Source organism: Nicotiana attenuata, chromosome 1, assembly GCF_001879085.1.
Source record: "Nicotiana attenuata strain UT chromosome 1, NIATTr2, whole genome shotgun sequence".
In the NCBI taxonomy this organism is placed as follows: Eukaryota; Viridiplantae; Streptophyta; class Magnoliopsida; order Solanales; family Solanaceae; genus Nicotiana; species Nicotiana attenuata.
Window position 1 is genome coordinate 105,953,758 of NC_031989.1, and position 21,966 is coordinate 105,975,723.

The 21,966-nt window shown below is 42.7% G+C and overlaps 1 protein-coding gene across 1 annotated transcript in view; it reads left to right on the forward strand.

Moving 5' to 3' along the window:
* The window catches only part of LOC109239342 (NAC transcription factor 32-like), a 21,134-nt gene extending 554 nt beyond the window's left edge, over positions 1-20,580 (forward strand). Inside the window, exon 2 of the mRNA XM_019405894.1 lies at positions 20,512-20,580. Within this exon, the coding sequence (XP_019261439.1) occupies positions 20,512-20,580 (69 nt within the window). The remainder of the gene's footprint in view (positions 1-20,511) is intronic.

Consider the following 21,966-nt stretch of genomic DNA (forward strand, 5'->3'; position numbering starts at 1 on the left):
TCTGATCTGATGACACGGTATGTATCATAGGGGTAGCGTTGCTAAACAAAGCGATTTCGATAAACATGCATGAGTTTGTTAAAGATATGACATAAGTATATATTTAAGAAATGGTTATTAGATGAACCGTCGACTGTGACGTGGTTTAGGACATTGCAACCTCTCTCTTTAGAATTTTGAGGGTCCTCATCAAAATTCTGCCCAGTTTAATGGGTTGATACTTCTGACGGCTGCTTGCGATGATCAGCTGAAATTACTTCGAAATTTTGAGGGTCCTCCTCAAAATTCTGCCCCAGTTTCCAATTGCGGGGGGAAATGAAAATTTTATTGAATTGTGACCGAACCCATAAGGCTGCCTACGTATCCCCTCTTAAACGGGAATCAGGTTAGACGTAGTTCAAATTACATCATATAGGAAAATATAATATTACACATAGTAGCGCTTGACTGCATCTGAGTTGATTGGTTTTGTCCAAACTTCTCCATCCATTTCTGCAAGTATCAGGGTTCCTCCTGCCAGAACCCAATGAACCATGTATGGACCCTGCCAATTGGGAGAGAATTTCCCTTTGGCTTCATCTTGATGTGGCAAAATTTTCTTCAATACCAGCTGCCCCGGTGTGAACCGTCTTGGCTTGACTCTCTTGTTGAAAGCTCTGGACATTCTGTTCTGATAAAGCTGACCGTGGCAAACTGCATTCATTCTCTTCCCATCTATAAGAGCCAGCTGCTCGTAACGACTCTTCACCCATTCCGCATCGTCGAGCTCAACTTCCTGTATGATCCTTAAGGAAGGAATTTCTACTTCGGCGGGAATGACGGCTTCTGTACCATAAACGAGCATATAGGGGGTTGCCCCAGTTGATGTGCGGATTGTGGTGCGATATCCCAATAGAGCAAATGATAACTTCTCGTGCCACTGCTTATGCTTCTCTATCATTTTCCTCAATATCTTCTTAATGTTCTTGTTGGCGGCTTCTACAGCTCCATTCATCTGAGGCCTGTAGGCTGTGGAATTCTTGTGTTTTATCTTGAAAGTTTCACACATAGCTTTCATTAAGTCACTGTTGAGGTTTGAGCCATTATCAGTAATGATTGACTCTGGAATCCCGAAGCGGACAAAGTCTGCCACGACTTTCTTGGTTACTGCTCTGTAAGATGCTGCCTCGACCCATTTGGTAAAGTAGTCAATTGCCACTAGGATGAATATGTGCCCGTTGGAAGCGGCAGGTTCGATTGGTCCAATAACATCCATCCCCCAAGCAACGAAAGGCCATAGTGAGCTTGTTGCATTAAGCTCATTTGGTGGCACCCTTATCATATCTGCATGTATCTGGCAGCGGTGGCATTTTCGGACGTACTGGATGCAGTCCGTCTCCATAGTCATCCAGAAGTAACCAGCACGGAGTATCTTCTTGGCTAAGACAAAGCCGTTCATATGCGGACCACAAGTCCCGGCATGAATTTCCTCCAGCAGTTTAGATGCTTCCTTCGCGTCGACACACCTTAGCAAACCCAAATCCGGAGTCCTCCTATACAAGATTCCTCCGCTGTGAAAGAAATTGTTGGACAATCTTCGAAGTGTGCGATTCTGAGTGGTATTTGCAAGCTTTGGATATCCTCCTTTGGCCAAATATTCCTTGATGTCGTGAAACCAATGTTTTTCATCTGTTTCTTCTTCGACATGAGCACAATAAGCTGGCTGATTATGGATTTTCACAGGAATAGGATCAATGAGGTTTGTATCTGGATGCTGTATCATGGACGATAGGATAGCCAATGCATCGGCAAACTCATTTTGGATTCTAGGAACATGCTGGAACTCTGTCTTTGTGAACCTTTTCCTCAACTCTTGTACATCGTGCAGATAAGGGAGTATCTTGGAATTCTTGGTCGCCCATTCTCCTTGTACCTGATGTATGAGTAGGTCCGAATCCCCAATTATTAGCAACTCTTGGATGTTCATGTCGATGGCCATCTTGAGCCCTAAGATGCAGGCTTCGTACTCGGCCATGTGTTGGTGCACGGGAATCTGAGCTTGGCGGATACTGGATAGTGCTGACCGGTTTCTGACACTAGAACTGCTCCTATGCCAACTCCTTTGAAATTTGCTGCTCCGTCGAAAAACATTCTCCAACCGTCATAGGACTCTGCAATATCCTCTCCTATGAATGATTCCTCTTCCTCTGGAAAATACGTCTTTAGGGGCTCGTATTCTCCATCCACAAGGTCTTCAGCAAGGTGATCCACTAGTGCCTGTCCTTTGACTGCTTTCTAGGTCATATAGACAATATCAAATTCACTCAACAGGATGTGCCACTTGGTGAGCTTGGCGGTGGGCATGGGCTTCTGAAAGATGTATTTCAAAGGATCCATCCTTGATATGAGATATGTAGTATAGGCACTGAAGCAGTGCCTCGGCTTCTGAGCTACCCAAGTTAAAGCACAGCAGGTGCGTTCCAACAGAGAATACCGGGCCTCAAATGGAGTGAACTTCTTGCTGAGGTAGTAAATGGCCTGTCCTTTCTTTCCTGTCTCATCATGCTACCCCAGGACGCAACCGAAGGCACCATCCAACACTGCGATGTAGAGTAGCAACGGTCTACCCGGCTCGGGCGTGACCAAAACTGGTGGCGTTGACAAGTATTCTTTGATTCTGTCGAAAGCTTTCTGGCAGTCATCAGTCCATTTAGTGGCGGCATCCTTCTTCAACAACTTGAAGATCGGCTCACACATAACTGTTGATTGTGCTATGAACTGGCTAATGTAGTTAATTCTCCCCAAGAAACTCATTACGTCTTTCTTGTTCCTTGGTGGTGGCAATTCTTGAATGGCTTTGATCTTCGATGGATCTAGTTCTATTCCCCGGCGACTCACAATAAAGCCAAGTAATTTTCCGGCAGGAACCCCGAAGGCACATTTTGCGGGATTCAGTTTTAGGTTGTACCTTCGTAATCGGTTGAAAAACTTCCTCAGATCTTCTATGTGATCAGTGGCTTTCTTAGACTTGATTATGACATCATCCACATATACTTCGATCTCCTTGTGTATCATATCGTGGAAAATGGTGGTCATGGCCCTCATGTAGGTGGCCCCTGCATTCTTTAACCGGAATGGCATCATCTTGTAGCAATACATTCCCCACGCCGTAATGAAAGCCGTTTTCTCAGCATCTTCTTCATCCATCCAGATCTGATGGTACCCCGCGAAACAATCTACAAATGATTGCAACTCGTGCTTGGCGCAATTGTCAATCAGGATGTGTATGTTTGGCAAGGGGAAGTCGTCTTTCGGACTGGCCCGGTTGAGATCCCGATAGTCGACACAGACTCTAACCTTCCCTTCCTTCTTCGGTACTGGCACGATGTTGGCTAACCATGTTGGATACTCCACTACCCTGAGAACCTTAGCTTTGACCTGCTTAGTGACCTCTTCCTTGATTTTCAAACTCATATCTGGCTTGAACTTTCTGAGCTTCTGCTTTACTGGTGGACATGCTAGATCGGTTGGCAATTTGTGGGCCACAATAGACGTACTCAGACTAGTCATGTCGTCGTACGACCAGGCAAATATGTCCTTATACTCTCTTAGAAACTCTGTACATTCTTCCTTCTCTGATGGTGACAAATGAATGCTGATCCATGTTTCTTTGATGTTTTCTGCATCTCCCAGGTTGACGATTTCGGTCTCGTCCAGGTTGGACTTAGGTCTATTCTCAAAATTCTCAACTTCTTTAACAATCTCTTCCAGTATATCGTCTTCCTCTGAATCTATGTCCGTTTGGTTCATCAAGATAAGTAATAGTAATGCTGTATAAGTAAAGTAATGAGAGAAAATAATAAGAGTAAGATTTATAAGAAAATCGAAATGCTTTGACAACTTTCATAACCGTTTTTGAACATCTTTCTTGCGAAAAATAAAAAATGCAAAAGGAAAGTCAACTAGTAAAAATAAAAGGTAGTGCATGGTGCTTGTTCAGCCTTGCTACCCCGAGGCTCGCCGGGCTCTGGTGGTTCTGATAGTCCAGTTATTGAGGCATGCTCCTCTGCTTACAGCTTGTATGTAAGGGCCTTCCTCCCCCTCCTCCTAAAAAACGACACAACAATCCATATCATCGTCTTCCAGGAAAAAATTCCTCACTGCTGCCAGTGCTTTTTCTTCTTCTGACCCGTAGATAACCTCGGCCAGCTGGAAAGTCTGCTCCAAACGGGGTATTGGCTGCTCCAAAGGATGGTAAGGACCGAGCCATGGTGGCGACCAGTCGTTGAATTCTTTCCAAGTATACTCATACCCCAATCCGAAGGTGGTGCCATGTTTCTTGAGCTTGATGGGCTTAGTGATTCCTTGGAGATTCTTGCCAAGTCCCTTGCCAGGTTCATATCCACTCCAGTTCAAAATGCTTTCAATTTTGTTGTCCCACCATTTGTCTTTATCAACGGCGTTGACTCGCTCGATGTGGTGGTAAGTTTCCCCACCTATCTTTCTTCTGCCTCCGATTGCTGGGATAGTCTGGCGACTGTATATGGGATTACTACCGTCCCCGTGAATGATCACCTCTTGGTGGTTCCACTCAAACTTCACTACCTGATGTAGTGTTGATGCTACAACCCTAGCGATATGAATCCATGGTCGTCCCAACAACAGATTGTAAGATGCTGGCACGTCTATCACTTGAAAGTCAACATTGAACCAAGTAGGCCCCATTTGCAAACACAAGCTAATTTCCCCAATAGTAGACCTTTGGGATCCGTCGAAAGCTTTAACGTTGATAGCCCCATCCTTGATCTCATGAAGCCCCTTTCCTAATGTCCTGAGTGTCACTAGCGGGCAAATGTTGAGGCTGGATCCTCCGTCGACCAAGATCCTGGTGATAAAATAATCTTCGCACTGCACGGTGATGTGCAATGCCTTGTTGTGACTCAACCCCTCTGGCGGCTGCTTATCTTTATGAAAAGTGATCTTGTGACTTTCCAGTACCTGGCCCACCATATTCGCCATCTCTCCGCCAGTGATGTTACTTGGTACATATGGCTCACTCAGCACTCTTAACAAGGCATTCTTGTGTGCATTGGAACTTTGTAGCAAAGCAAGGATAGAAATCTGTGCCGGTGTTTTGTTCAGCTGATCAATGACTGAGTATTCTTTGGCTTGTATCTTTCTCCAGAGATCATCGGGCCTAGTTTTAGTGATGGTTGGTCGACTAGAGGCCTGCTTGCTTGACTCAGCCAGATGTTCCGGGGTGTAAACTCTACCAGTCCTCGTCATACCCTGTGCCGCAACGGCTTCCCCGAACTTGACCTTCCCCTTTCTTCTGGATTCGGCTGTGTAGTCCCATGGTATAGCCTTTTTATGGAATGGTGTTATGGCTGACATTGCTACTAGAATTGGCGTGCTATCCTTATCCCGAACGGAGCAGGCCCCTTAGGCGGTAAAACTACGACTTCAAAGGGTGTAGGTGCCTTTGTTGGAGACTCGAATTCGACCTCAACTGGTGCTAGCGTCTTTGCAGATGATGATGCATCAAAATCGAGTGGCATGGACATATTTACCTCGGCGTCCCTAGAAGGCTGAATCTGGACCACAATCGGATTGAGGGTGACTACTGGCTTCTTTGGATCGTCGCCTTCTGGGATTAAACCAATTGATCCCTTGGGGTCCCAGTCATCCTCTATCTCGATCATGTGAACACCTCCACCTTTGTGGTATGGCAGAGGGTTATTGCGAACATTTGGAGCAGGTTCCTTTGCTACATTGATCTTATTTTCAATCAAAGTCTGGATCTTATCCTTCAGAGAGCGGCATTCATCAATGGTATTTCCTTTCATGCCGGAATGGTATGCACAGGATTTATTTGGATTGACCCACTGAGAAGGGTTTTCTGGGGTTATGGAAGGGATAGGGGTGACATAACCAGCAGCTTTGAGTCTTTCGTACAGCTGGTCAATTGGTTCAGCAATGGCGGTATACTGTTTGGGAGGTCTGCGGTCGAAATTTAGTCGAGGTCTAGGGAAGCTTTGACGTGGGGGAGGTGATTGATAGTGGGATGGTTGGGTGTTTTAGGCTTGGTAAACATGTGTTGGTTGGGAGTATTTGGGTGAAGTGGGCTGATATGCGGGAGGTGGAGCTGACTGATAAGTGGGTGGTGGAGTATGGTAAGGGGTGAGGGTGCTTGGTAATTTGGAGTGTGTTGATATGCGGGTGGAGGCATTGGATAGGTTTGGTATTTGACAGGGGATTTGGTTCTCTGTGCAACCATTACAGACCTACGTCCCTTTTCTTGTACGTACCACAGACTGTAAAGCCTTATTGGCGGCTTGCAAGCTCAAAGTTCGTAACATACCATCTTGATGCCTTCCTCGATCCTTTCTCCAGCTTGATGATATTAGAAAACTTGTGATTCTAACGATAGCATCAGCTTTCATAATACTGTGGGTCTTGGGCCGAAAAAAGAATTTGTTCATTGCTCTTTTCCATAAGCAGGCCTAACCTTAGGCTTCTGATCTCCTTCGAGTAGCATACTCACGGAAGGTCTCGTGGGTTTTCTTGCTTCAGTTTTGGATATAGAACACATCTGGTGCATTCTCCGTGTTGAACCTGAATCTGTCCATAAAATCAGACGCCATGCTTACCCAGCTCGACCACTTCTTCGGATCCTGGCTAATGTACCAAGATAAAGCGTCTCCCTTCAGGCTTCTCATGAAAAGCTTCATGCGGATTTTCTCGTCTTTTCCTACTCCGACCAGCTTATCACAGTATGTTCTCAAGTGGACCCTTGGATCTCCCGTACCATCAAATATCTCGATCTTGGGAGGTTTGTACCCCTCGGGTAGTTCGACATCGGGCTGTATGCAAAGATCTTTATAGTTTAGCCCCTCAATTCCCTTACTACCTTCAACGCCTTGAATTCTGCTAGTCAACTTCTTAAGCTCTTCGGCCAGATTTCCGATGAGCAAGTCCTTACCCTCGGACTCGGGTGTGCTTGAGATGAGCTGGGTGGAGTGTGGCACAGTCTCCACGTAGGTGGGGGTATTATGTTGGGTGTGGAAGTGGTCATTTGTGGAGTTCTGGAGTTCGGGATGAGCAGTGAGGTATCATTTGAGGTATGGCAAGTATTGCAGTGGTGGTGAGGAGCGGGATGGTTTTGTTGCTTTGGGATGTTTTGCGGGGGTACAGGATTCTGAGTTTTCGGGAAAGTAACCTCTGGAGTAGTGAGGGAAAATGATAGATTCGCCAAATTCCGGACTTGATCAAGTTCTTCCTGAAAGTTCAACAGCTTTTGTTCTAGTTGGGATGCATTTTCCTTAGGGACCAGAGTAACATGAGTGACCTCTACCCGTTCAGCTGAGTTGTTCGAATCTTCCGTTTTCCTTTGTTTTTGTGTCTGACAAGACTGGGAGGAGGAGTAGGTGGAGGGCCCCTGGATCTCGTAAAATATGATGATGTTGCCAGAGTTCACGAACTAATCTTTGGGGAGGGGAATAAACAAAAAGTAAAAACAAAAGGTAACAAGTCAGTAAGGATCATAAGAAAAAAAATATCGCAATATTTAAACACGTAGTGCTTGAAATATAAAGCACGTCCTAATTTTGGGGACCTCGTTGTGCCTGAGGTAGGCCTAGCGACAAGTTAATTTGGAGAACATAGAATGCTAAATGCCTCATTTCATTGATAAAAGGTAGACGAATCTAAAACGACACTAAATGACAAGAAAATAAAAATCACTAATGGCCATTGGCCTTATTACATCTCATAAAGCGGAAATGGAAATTCCTATCTATTTGGTCCCGGAGGGACCTTCCCCAGACTCGGCATTGTTGGCTCCCTCGAACAGCTCTCCCAGCTCGCGCAGTCCTAGTAGCAGGTAAGCTCCGGCCAGATGTCTGCCTTCATTTCCTTCAGCAGTCCGGCAATCTTTGACTCTTTTCAGAAACTTCTTTTCCAACTCTACTATACCCCACTCCAAATAGACCAATCGCTTGTTGGCGCTGACAGCCATATCCTTCCATTCTTCAATTAGTTTTTGATTGGCTTCCTGTATCTCTCGGTGCTCACTTTCACATTCCCGAATCCTCTTGCGCAGTTGGTTGTACTTGACATGTGCTTCAGCCTTTTCATCGATGATCATGTGACCTCGAACAAACCCGGGTTGACCTAGACCATTGTGATTGTCCTCCAGCCAGCCTGAGTAGTGTGGGGTACAACCAACATGGTATCGGTCTGGTTTGATGGTATCCTTTCCTAAGACAATTTTGCAGTGCCACATATACTGAGCCTGGCGCCTGTACGGACTGTCGTCAGCCTGGAAGTTAGCCCGAAAATGACTCATCTTGTCGACCCTTAGTATAACCTGCTTCCTACCAGCCTGTCTCATAACTCGGAGAGGGACATAAGGGTAGGTTCCCCTCAAACCGATCAGTATCAGAAATGGCGCATCCCTGGATCGAATGATGAATTCTTCAGTAGGGAACCACTCGAACATCCATTGTACCCGGTCTTCAGTCAAATTATCAAAGAGTTCGACCCATTCTCTAGCATTCTCCGGTTGTGCGAACATGTTGGGCATGTAATTCATTCGCTTTGGGTGATGAAATGCGATACGATCTTCCCAGTCCCTTTGATGGATTTCCTGTCGGTATGTACCCTTTTGGAGATGTTCCTCGAGCAGAGGTGTCATCTCAATGTCTGCGAAGTGGAACACAGACCTATCACAATCCCAGAATAGGGTAGCAGCTTCTATGATTTTGTTGTTGGGTTGAATTTCCAAGAGAGAGGGTAGGTTCCCTAAATATTTCCGGACAAGGGTCTGATCGCTGGAATGAAGATCCTTCCACCAGCTTAGCAGTTTGGGGTGGATGTGGGTGACCATGCCGAATCTAGGGACTTCGTGCCTCATATTTCTGCAAGACAAAAGGTTAGGCCCTTACCCCCACCAGACTCGACTATTTAATATCAACAATTGGCATAAAAGCATTTTAGTTCTCCAAATAAATGCACAAAACGTGGTAGTGTCCGTTTGGGTTTTGGGAAAACCCAGTGGACTTTGGACAAGGCTATCTTAACGAGTCATTATGCGGACAACATAACTGACTCGGCTAGGTTTGACCATGATGCATGAACGATTAAACAGAGTAAGGTTTCTATGGGGTATTAGACTGGTACCCTTGAGCGAACAACTCAAGAGGGAAAGGCGCGGAACCGTCGACTACACCGTTGATCGACTGGTTTTACCGCAAATATGCCTTTTGCCAGATTTAGGGGGTGATAATATTGGAAGGGCGCAACCACTCATTATAAGCGTTGCAATGGTATATTGTTTGGCACGAGCGGTATATGATGTTGAAAACATGTTTATGCAATAATTAAGACAAGTCATGTATTTGCACGTTACAAAAGCGATAATTACAACAATTCCTCATAATTTAAACAGTAATAAAGGAAAGCAGTAAAAGAAATAAAGGAAAGAAACAAGGAAACGAGTCAATTTTTGCAGCAAAAGAAGGAATTAAATACTTAAACGGATTAAACAAATAAAGGCACATAAGAAATGTAAAGTCACATTAATAGCTTGAAATAGTAAAAGCCTAAAAGAAATCCCCAGCATAGTCGCCATGCTGTCGATGCCCCCTTTTTCTCGCGAAATCAGGTTTATGACATTTAGGAGGACAACTCATTCCCTTTTGGGAATTGGGTTTAAGAGAAGTGAAGAGTCGCCACCTAATGATTAAAGTGCATTAGGACACTACGAAGGGTTTTGTTTGGATAACCAGAGATTGGGTAAGGGCTTGAAATTATTCCAAAGGGAAGGTGTTAGGCACCCCTCAGAATCCACTAGTGTGGTTCCCGGCCAAGCTATTGTTGTTACTTTAGGGTACAAATAACATATAGACAAATAAGGCTTCAAATAAGAGGGGATTTTCACATAAAGGTTGCAAATAGATGGAGTGAAAAGAAACGAGAGAAAAGCTGAATTTTGAGAAAAAAAAATAGTTTGAGAAATTTGAAAATAAACAATGAAATAAACAAGTAAAAGAGAGGGGGGTCCTAGATTTATAAATAATATGGATTTCCCCACACAACACCCGGTAATCACTTATACACGTGGTGTTATCGCGTGGTCATCATATCCATATCTACCCTTTCCCACCCCGTTAAGGTACTAAAGCACGGAATGGTCTCGTTTACCTATTGCATGCTATTACCCGCCCCAAATCTATCAATCCCGGAGGTATTTGGGATTACTAATCCTAAAGGGAGGGGACATTGGCTTATTTGTGGTTTCAAAAGGTTAAAATACTAAGGCGACAATCAAAACACATATAGCAAGTTTGGGGGAGAGCATATAAACAAATAATAAGGCTCAGACAAACCTCCTTAAACCAGAGAAAACACATAGTTTAGCATGTCTTACACGTATTGTTTAAGGTCTAAATAAAACTTAAAAGGAATTGGTGGCAGACTGATTTATTACATAATTTAGATAAGAAGCCCGATTCAGGCCTGCCTGCTGGTTGTAGTTAATAAAATCTGGTTCAGTTTATAAGTTTATCCTGAGGCTTGCCTAAGTGATAGACGAAACCTATAGGCATGATATCTACTGATTTCAGAAACAAAAGAAGAAGAACTGATTGCAGATTGATTTAGGTAAAAAGAAAGTTGCCAAAAAAAAAATGAGCACAGGTTCTGCCATTGGTAATGCCAGTTTTAAACTTATAAACGAATGAGGCGATTTAGATTTGAATTAGAACCCCTATAGGCATGCTTTCTATGTGTTTGTCAACTTAAAACGTTGTTATAGACATAGAAGAGTACAGAAATTCTATAACATGATATCTAAGCGTGACGTGATATCTGATTACAATTTTTGGTTATTAGGGCCTATAGATAAGTTTGCCTAGTGAAAAGCGGGTATGCAAGAATCAGAAAAGACCTATAGGCATATTCTCTACGTGCGTGTGCAGAAGCTATAGACATAATATCTACATGAAAGTGCAGAATCCCTATAGTCATGGTATCTAAATGAGAATGCAGAGTTTCTTATAGACATGATAGCTAAATGAGATGCAGAAATCTTATAGGCATGGTAACTACATGAAAATGCATAAGTCTTATAGGCATGGTAACTATATGAAAGTGCATAAGTCTTATAGGCATGGTAACTATATGAAAGTGCAGAAGTCTTATAGGCATGGTAACTATATGAGAAATACTGAAATTAGAGATTCCTATAGGCAAGTTATCTACCCTTTTCATGCATAGTTACCCCTCCCTTTTCACTAAACATCCCCGAAAGTTTATTACAGCCCAAAGAGAATAAAGAAAAAAAATACATCAGAAATTGAAAATTACAACCAAGGAGAGCCTGATTCAGACTTCCTGTCTGAAGTATGAAGTAAACCATCTCCAAAGATCAGATTTCAAAAGCCTTTCTCTCATTTGGGGTGTGTCAGAGTTCCCTAAGAGCCTCATGGACTCCGGGCAGTGCTTACACCCCAAATACATTACCAAATCAGGACAATAGTGCAGTGTGGAAGGGCCAGCCCTCAGGTGTCCAAGTTCAGAGGGAACTCAAGGTCCCAAGGCAAGGCTCACCAGAGAGGGGCAGAACTTAGAAACTAGGAGAGAGTGTAAGTGCAGAAGGGAATTCTGAAAGGGGAAAGGGAAAAGGGGAATAACTTAAAATCAGCACACATAAGGGTGTAGGGGAGTGGGAATTTGCAAGAGCATAAGGAGAGCAGGCTGATAGGCATACTCAGTAATGGGAGGTGCTGGCACACCCTCCAGCCTGTTTGGAGGTTAAGGTTCAGAACTCAGTTCATGGACAACAACTCATATTGCCATGCCCTGAGTCACCACTCACAAACACATAGGGGTAATGGGGTAGGGAGCAAAGATTCATAAAAGAAACAAGCAGTAGAACATAGGCATTACTAAACTAAATATCAAACTCCACAGAAAACAATAAAGTAGACATGGATACAAAAGAAAACTATAAGTAAACACATTGGGGTGATGCTGAAACTTAAATTAGAACATACTTGTTTCAAAGAAACAAGTAGAAAAGGTAGTAGTCTTGTAAAATCCAAAGTGCAAACAGGAAGACAGAATACTATGAGTGTGAGTTCAAGAGAGATTGTGAAATTGTGAGGTCTGAAATGTGTTAATCGTGTGTGCTTTGTGAAAAGAGGGGTCGTGTATTTATAGTGTGGAAGTCATGAGGAAATAAGGTAAGAAAATAATTGAAGACTGATTGTAAATCAATCACATAAGACTCCCTTTAATTAAGGGATTCAAATTCAAACGGGTATAAAACAATTAAGGAAAGAAATTAATCAAACACTTGTGTAAATCATGCAATTGAGGGTAAATACATAAAGGTTATTTAAGGGCAAGGTCTCTGAAATACACGGTTGTATAATTTAAGGAAAGAAAATCAATTAACAGCCAAGAAATCACAAGGTCTGAGATTTGGTATGAATGAACCAAGTCAGAAAGATGGAAAAGGTTTTAACTTAAGGAAAATCAGCAAACAATCAATTAGACCTATTAAAAAGGAATTCTGAGTCAATCACTAGTTTGAAAACCTTTTTGAAGAAGGATTCATCACATATAAATCATACAGACACGTTAAACATGAAAGAAACTTGTCGAGCCATTGTAAAATCAGTAGAAACTCCAGTGTAGGAGAGTTTTAGCAAAAAGTTCAGAATTGTACAAAAGATGTCCAAACTCAGCTCAGAGACTCAAAGTCAGTCTGAAGGAGTTAAGGGTTCTAAAACAAAACCCTAGTTCACATAATCAAACCTCGGCGGAATCCCCAAATTCTAGGGTTTCCACCTAGAATCAAATACAGGGATGAGGAGGCAAGTAGTCGAAACCAGCTCAGGGGTTTCTTTCAGAAACTCATAAGAAAACATGTAAACACAGTAGAAGGAGTAGAAGAAACATGCTTAAGAAAGTTTTTCTCAGAAGAAACCTAAACAAGGATCAGTAGAAGGAAAATATCAAAGAACACAGTAGAAAGGTATAGTATAGCAGGACATAGTAGAAGAAATACCAGAACATAGTAGAAAGCACATGAGAACATAATATGGAAAACATGGTAGAAGAAACACAAGCGTGGAGCATATAGAACATAGTAAAGAACATTCAAGAACGGAGTGTAAAACTCAGTAAAAGAACATACAAGAACATGGTAAAAGGAAAAGCACAAGAACACAGTAGAAAGCATGCGAGAACATGATATAGGAAACACAGTAAGAGAACAATACGAATAACAAAGAAGAAAAATCATAAAACACTTAAACACTTTCCAGAAAACCCTAAATCGGAAAAGAAGGGTTTTGAAAGTAATTTTCAAAAGAAAAATTAGGGAAATCGTTTGAAAACTCAAGTAGAGCATAGATACACAACAGATCTAAAAAGAATCGGAGAAAACCTCGAAAGGTTAGGGTTTCAGAAGAACCCTAGAATGAGAAGGCTTTGAAAAGTCACCGATCTGAGTCGGAGAAGTTAGAATCAGGCTCAGAAGACCAGGATACGCCGGAGCAAGGCCGGAGATGGCCGTGAAACCTCGAGTCGGCGAAGGTCTGAGTGAAGACCTTCGAGGTCTGGCCTCGAATCTTCAAGTATCGAGCACATAGGAGCGATAGGAGGTGAATATAAGACTCCCATGGCCGGAGAAGCCATGGTTTCCGGTGGGTTTCGAGGTTGAAGACGGTGGGAGACGATTAGGGTTCCAGGAATGTTCGAGAGAGTTTGAGAGACGAAGGGGTTCAAAGGCGGCTGATTAGGTGAAAGTGATTAGGGTTAGGGTGTTTGGGAAATTAAAAAGGAAAGGGGTAATTATGGCCGTTGATCAAAATGATCAACGGCCTGGATCAAAAGGGGAGCCGGGCGGGTTTTATTAACGGGTTAGGGGTCGGGTAATTTAGGAATTGGGCTGGTCCGGTTTGAGATTGAAATTGGGTTAATTAGGGGGGGTTAATTTGGGCTAAAATTGAAATAAAATGGGGCTAACTTTTAAATAGCCACTTTTCCCTTTTTATTTTATAAAACAGTAAAACGATTTCGGAAAATAAATTAAAGGTGCTAAATTAATTAATAGTATAAAAATATTAGATTAAAAATAGTGGAATTAAATTTGTAATTATAAACGCAATTAATTCTTAAAATAGGCTAAAATTGCAATTTAGTACAATTTAGCTTTAAAAATACCAAATCAATTTAAAAAAATGTGCCAAAATTATCTTAGCTATATATTGGTATAAATATGAGAATACAATAACTGAATTACCAAAAGGATAATTTGGGAACAATTATTGGTTTTTGTACTATTAAAATAGGACAATAAATTGGTTTAAAAATCTTTTAAAAAAATTGGAAAAAATAATAAAACACTTGGACATGCTTATATATATATATATATATATATATATATATATATATATATATATATATATATATATATATATTTTGAAAGTATGTTGCATATATAAAATATACGGGGAAAATTGGGTATCAACACTACTCCGGTGGGCGATACTGTTATGGTAGACCGTGTATACCGGTCGTGTGTTGTTTTTATTGGGGGTCTGGAGACCCGAGTGGATCTTTTGTTGTTATGTATCCGTGCCGGGCTATTCTGGATTGTCATGCCAAGACGGTAATGTTAGCTATGCTGGGGGTGCCACGGATTGAGTGGCGAGGTCTGTGTGATTATGTTCCCAGCAGAGTAATCTCATTCTTGAAGGCCCAGCGTATGGTTGGGAAGGGTTGTCTTTCATACTTAGCATTTGTGAGGGATGTCAGCTCAGCGACTCCCAGCATTGATTCTGTTCCAATTGTGAGGGATTTTCCAGATGTGTTTCCTGCAGACCTGCGGGGTATGCCGCCGGACAGGGATATCGATTTTGGTATTGATCTGGTGCGGGGCACTCAGCCCATTTCTATTCCACCGTACCATATGGCCCCAACAGAGTTGAAGAAGTTAAAGGAGTAGCTTCAGGAACTCCTTGATAAGGGGTTTATTCGGCTCAGTGTGTCACCTTGGGGTGCGCTATCCTATTTGTAAAGAAGAAGGATGGCACGATGAGGATGTGCATTGATTACAGGCAGTTGAACAAGGTTACAATTAAGAACAAGTATCCCCTACCTCGCATTGATGATTTGTTTGACCAGCTTCAGGGAGCGAGAGTGTTCTCCAAGATTGATCTCCGTTCGGGTTATCACCAGCTGAAGACAGGGACTCGGATATTCTCAAGACAGCTTTCAGGACCCGTTATGGTCACTATGAGTTCCTGGTGATGTCTTTTGGGCTGACCAATGCCCCAGCAGCGTTCATGCATTTGATGAACAGCGTGTTTCGGTCTTATCTCAACTCATTTGTTGTAGTTTTCATTGATGATATTCTGGTGTATTTGCGTAGTCAGGAGGAGCACGTGGAGCATTTGAGGGTTGTATTGCAGAGATTCAGGGAGGAGAAGCTTTATGCAAAGTTCTCCAAGTGCGAGTTTTGGCTCAGTTCAGTGGCTTTCTTGGGGAACGTGGTGTCTAGTGAGGGTATTCAGGTTAATCCAAAGAAGATAGAGGCGGTTCAGAGTTGGCCCAGACCGTCCTCAGCTACAGAGATTCGCAGTTTTCTTGGTTTGGCAAGTTATTACCGCCGGTTTGTTCAGGGATTTTCATCTATCGCATCGTCCTTGACCAAGTTGACTCAGAAGGGTGCTTTATTCAGGTGGTCGGATGAGTGTGAAAAGAGCTTTCAGAAGGTCAAGACTGTCTTGACCATAGCTCTAGTGTTAGTTTTTCCATCAGCTTCAGGTTCATATACCGTGTATTGTGATGCTTCGAGAGGTCGTATTGGGTGTGTGTTGATGCATGAGGGTAGAGTTATTGCTTATGCTTCTCGTCAGTTGAAGCCCCATGAGAAGAACTACCCTGTTCATGATTTGGAGTTGGCTACCATTTTTCACGCGTTGAAGATTTGGAGGCATTACTTGAATGGTGTGTCTTGTGAGGTGTTTACTGATCATCGTAGCCTCCAACACTTGTTCAAGCAGAAGTATCTCAATTTGAGGCAGCGGAGATGGTTGGAATTGCTAAAGGATTATGATATTACTATTTTGTACCATCCGGGGAAGGCCAATATAGTGGCCGATGCGTTGAGCCGAAAGGCAGTGAGTATGGGGAGTTTGGCATATTTTCCAGTTGGGGAGAGACCTCTTGCAGTGGATGTTCAAGCCTTCGCCAATCAGTTCGTGAGGTTGGATATTTCGGAGCCCTGTCGGGTATTGGCTTGTGTGATTTCTCGGTCTTCCTTATTTGATCGCATCAGAGAGCACCAGTATGATGATCCCCATTTGCTTGTCCTTAGGGACAGAGTTCAGCACGATGATGCCAGAGATGTGACCATTGGTGATGATGGGGTGTTTAGGATGCAGGGCCGGATATGTGTGCCCAATGTAGTTGGGCTTCGGGAGTTGATTCTGCAGGAGGCCCATAGCTTTCGGTATTCCATTCATCCGGGTGCCGCGAAGATGTATTAGGATATGAGACAACACTATTGGTGGCGGAGAATGAAGAAGGACATTGTGGGATTCATTGCTCGGTGTCTCAATTGTCAGCAGTGAAATATGAGCATCAGATACCGGGTGGCTTGCTTCAGCGGATGGTTATTCCAGAGTGGAAGTGGGAGCGGATCACCATGGACTTTGTAGTTGGGCTCCCACGGACTTTGAAGAAGTTCGATGCTATTTGGGTGATTGTGGATCAGCTGACCAAGTTCGCGCACTTCATTCCTGTGTGTACTACTTATTCTTCAGAGCAGTTGGCAAAGATCTATATCCGGGAGATTGTTCGTTTGCATGGTGTCCCGGTTTTCGTCATTTGAGATAGGGGCACTCAGTTTACTTTATAGTTTTAGGGGTCTGTACAGCGAGAGTTGGGTACTCAGGTTGAGCTGAGCACAACTTTTCACCCTCAGACGGATGGGCAGTCCGAGGCGCACTATTCAGATATTGGAGGACATGTTGCGTGCCTGTGTCATTGATTTTGGAAAGTCATGGGATCAGTTTCTACCGCTCGCAGAGTTTGCTTATAACAACAGTTACCAGTCGAGTATTTAGATGGCTCCATATGAGGCTTTGTATGGGAGGCGGTGTAGATCTCCAGTTGGTTAGTTTGAGCCGGGTGAGGCTAGACTATTGGGCACAGACTTGGTGCAGGATGCTTTAGACAAGGTGAAGGTGATTCAGGAGAGGCTTCGTACAGCGCAGTCGAGACAAAAGAGTTATGCTGACAGGAAGGTCCGGGATGTGTCCTACATGGTTGGTGAGAAGATTCTGTTGAAGGTTTCACCCATGAAGGGTGTTATGAGATTTGGGAAGAAAGGTAAATTGAGTCCCCGGTTCATTGGGCCTTTTGAGGTGCTTCGGAGGATTGGGGAGGTGGCTTATGAGCTTGCATTGCCACCCAGCCTATCGAGTGTGCATTCGGTATTTCATGTTTCTATGCTCCGGAAGTATATTGGGGATCCATCTCATGTTTTGGACTTCAGCACGGTTCAGTTAGAAGATGATTTGGCGTATGATACGGAGCCAGTTGCTATTTTGGAGCGGCAGGTTCGAAAGTTGAGGTCAAAGGGTATAGCTTTAGTGAAAGTGCAGTGGAGAGGTCGGCCCGTGAATGAGGCTACCTGGGAGACAGAGCGGAAGATGCGGAGCAGATATCCTCACCTATTCGAGGCTTCAAGTATGTTTCTTGACTCGTTCGAGGACGAACGTTTGTTTAAGAGGGGGACGATGTAATGACCCGGCCGGTCGTTTCATGAGTTACCGCTCCGTTTTCCCCATTTAGGCTTCTTATTGCTTTTTTCAGTCGTATTATATGTTATCGGGTTGATTGGTTCGGGTTTGGAGAGATTTTGGTAAGGTTTGAGGCACTTAGTCTCTTTTAAGAAAGCATAAGTTGGAAAAGTCAACCAGATGTTGACTTATGTAAAATAGGGCTCGGATGTGAATTCCGATGATTCAGATAGCTTCGGGAGGTGATTTGGGACTTAGGAGCATGATCGGAATGTGTTTTGGAGGTCCGGAGTAGATGTAGGATTGAATTGGCGAAATTGGTATTTTGGCATTTTCCGGTTGATAGGTGAGATTTTGATATAATGGTCGGAATGGAATTCCGGAAGTTGAGTAGGTCCGTTGTGTCATTTGGGATGTGTGTGCAAAATGTCAGGTCATTCGAACGTGATTTGGTAGACTTTTTGATCAAAAGCGGAATTTGGAAGTTTTTAGAATTCTTAGGCTTGAATCCGATGCAAATTTGGCGTTTTGATGTTGTTTTGAGCGTTCCAAAGGTTGGACAAGTTTTAATGATGTTATGGGATATGTTGGCATGTTTGGTTGAGGTCTCGAGGGCCTCAGGTGAGTTTCGGGTGGTTAAACGGGTCAAATTTACGTTTGGAACGTAGCAGTTTTTGCTGGTATTTTATTGCAGGTATTTTGCCCTTCGCGAACAGGGAATCGCGATCGCGTAGGCTAATTTGGGGCTAGGGTGAAATTTTTCTATGTGTACGCATAAAGGGGGTCACGATCGCGGATGTTTGTGAAATGGTGCTTCGAGAACGCATGAGGCAAGACGCGATCGCGTAGCTTTGGGCGTTTGAGTTCGAACTCGAGTGTAATCACGCGATTGCATAAGGTGAAATTTTGGGCCAGCGGAGTTTGTGGTTCGCGATCACGATGGTAGTCCCGCGATCGCGATTAAGTAAATTTAATAGCTGGGCAGAATGTTTAAAAAGGCCATTTCCGCGATTTTGAACCTAAGTTCCTCCATTTTTGGGTGATTTTGAAGCTCTTTGAAGGGGATTGAAGAGGGAATCAAGGGAGACACTTAGAGGTAAGATTTATGGACTTAATACTCAATCCTAATATGATTTCTACCTAATTAATCATGGAAATTGTAGAATTTAAGCCTAAATATTGAAGAACTAGGGCTTGTATTTGGAGACCTAGAATTTGGGATTTGAGGGGTCGTTTGTGGTTGGATTTTGGTGCTTTTGATATGCATGAACTCGTGGGGAGATAAGGGTTCCATTGATGTTAATTTTATCGAATTCTGAGACGTGGGCCCGGGGGTCGGGTTGGACCAATTTCGGGATTTTTGGTATAATTTGATTATTTTCGCATGGGCTTTGTTCCCTTAGCATATTCTAATGTTATGATTCTGATTTTGGGTAGATTCGATGCGAGTTGAGGCCGAGGCGAGAGGCAAAGGCGTCGCGGAGTAGTATTTTATCCGGTTTGAGGTAAGTAACCATTGTAAATCTGGAACTGAGGGTATAAAACCCAGGTATTTCGTATTGACTTGATAAATGAGGTGACGCACATGCTAGGTGACGAGTGTGTGGGCGTGCACCGATAGGGATTGTGACTTAGTTCGTCCCGTAGCGACTATTAAGCCGCGTACTTGACTTGAAATCTTATGATATCATGTATTTTAGAGATTGATACTATATTATGGGTTGTATGCCATGTTTGGGGCCTTGTGCCGATCTGTTGAGACCCTTAGGAGAATTTTTACTGTTTTCCTCGCTCTATTTGTTTGCAAGCATATCCTTAGTCATGTTTTACCTGTTTATTGTTTAAACCTGGTTTTTATCACTCTATTTGTTTTTTAAAATATGAAAACTGTTGGGTTGAGTTTCCCTGATTTCCACTGTTATGCCCGAGCGGCTGTGAGGTTAATGACTGAGATAGGTTGAGGACCTAATCGCGAGGATTTTATATATATATATATATATATATATATATATATATATATATATATATATATATATATATATATATATATATATATATANTATATATATATATATATATATATATATATATATATATATTATGGATCGGGTTGCGCGCTATGTATGTATTATGGATCGGGCTTCACGTCGCAGCGACACTTATATGGATCGGGATGCACGCCGCAGCGATATAAATATTGGTTCGGGCTGCGCGCCGCAGCGATATGACGCTTGGGCTGTAGGAGCCCCTCAGGAGTCTGTACACCCCCAGTGAGCGTAGTCGACTATAAACTATGGATCGGGCTGCACGCCGCAGCGATTATTATGATTATTACTACTATGAAATACTATTGAGCCAGAGTGATGAGTGTGAGTACTAAGTCACAAGAGCTGAGTCACGAGCGACTGAGAGGCTATATTTATGAGTGATACCTTGCCCGAGGGTCCCATTTATGACATTGTTACTGATTTCACTCTTCTTTTATACCGAGCCTGTGTTGGAAACTACTAAGTAAATGATTTCAAAGTATTTTGACTGAAACTGATGTTTTTACAAAGTGCTGGCTTGTAAATTGTTGAGTTTGACTTGATATTCTGTTGTATGCTCTATTACTTGATTTTTAACTGCTCGTCATTGCACTCAGGCCTTATTTACTTTAGTTACTTACTGAGTTGGCGTACTCACATTACTCCCTGCACCTTGTGTGCAGATTCAGGTGCCCGAGCGGCAGAGTGAGGGTTCCCAGCATTTTCGGAGCTTATCGGAGACTGCAAGGTAGCGGCACGGCGTCCGCAGCCCTGCTTTCCTCCTTGCTATCCTTGTTTTCCACATTTTTAGACTTATCATGTATTAGAGAGTCGGACTGGTTGTATTTAGAGGCTCTAGACTTGTGACACCAGATGGTTGGGCTGTGCTGGTTTATTTTCTGTAATGTTTTCCGCACATTTCAGTGAATTATGAATTCCTTATGAAAATCGCGACTTAACTACATGTTAGAAAAATATTTTTAGTAAAATAAATTGGCTTTGTTACTTATTGGGTTGGCTTTCCTAGTATTGTGATAGGCGCCATCACGACCGGGTATTGGGGTCGTGACAACAAGCATTTTCTATAATTTTCCATAATTTTTGGAGCTTTTAAATTAATTTTCTTGCATTTAAATTACCTAAATATTAGTTATTATCCCTTTAAATTATTTGTGATGATTTAATCATCCAAATCACTATTTTTCGTCCTCATATATGTTTCATAATATTGTCACTTCATTTCGTATAATTATGTTTACATTTTTAAGCTATTTATTTAATCTTGCAATAATAGCCTTTATTCATTCACAAATGCTCCTTATTTATACTATTCGTGTCAAAATAGCATTTTATATTTTTATAATGCTAAATCATTATTGTAAATCATTTTAGTGCATAAATTTTTTTTTATTTACTAATTATTTTTATACATTATTTTTGATAAATTATATGTGTTTAAAAGGCTGGCCCAATTTTGAGTGATTTTTCGGACCAAATTGGCCCAGTACCTTAGCCCAATAATCCCAGCCCAAACCAAACAACCCCTTAACCTAAAACCCGGTCGGTACCCATCTCCATGGCCCACCCCATTCATTGTTTAATCCTGACCGTTGATCTCTCAAGATCAACGGCCCTCGTTCATTCTCCTCTTTAATTAACCCAACCCAGAAACCCTAACCCTATTTTCCCTGAGATGCGGCCTTCGTATCCTCTCTTCTCCTCTCCACAGAAACCCTAGCCGCCCTCTCAAATCTTTCCAAATCCGCCTCAATCATGGATTCTTTCCATGATTTCCTTACCTTTTGTGTGTTATCCCAGTATTTTCTACAAAAACGATGGCATCACCTAGTACTTGCCTAAATATGGCAAGTACTATCTCCCAGAATCCGGCCATTCCACTTCAACCGCTTGAATCTGTACAGTATTTAGTCCATATACATCATGACCATGGCTATATGGGTCCGATTAGCCAAGATTTTCGGCCAATCTTTGGTGGCGTTGACTAGTCAAACAAAGTTATCTGCACAATAGGTGCCCTAACGCACCTTAATAATCGTTAGGTGGCGACTCTTCTTTTTTTAGCACTCCATCTCCCATTCTATAAGGAGTTGTCACGACATCGAAACCCGCTTTCATGA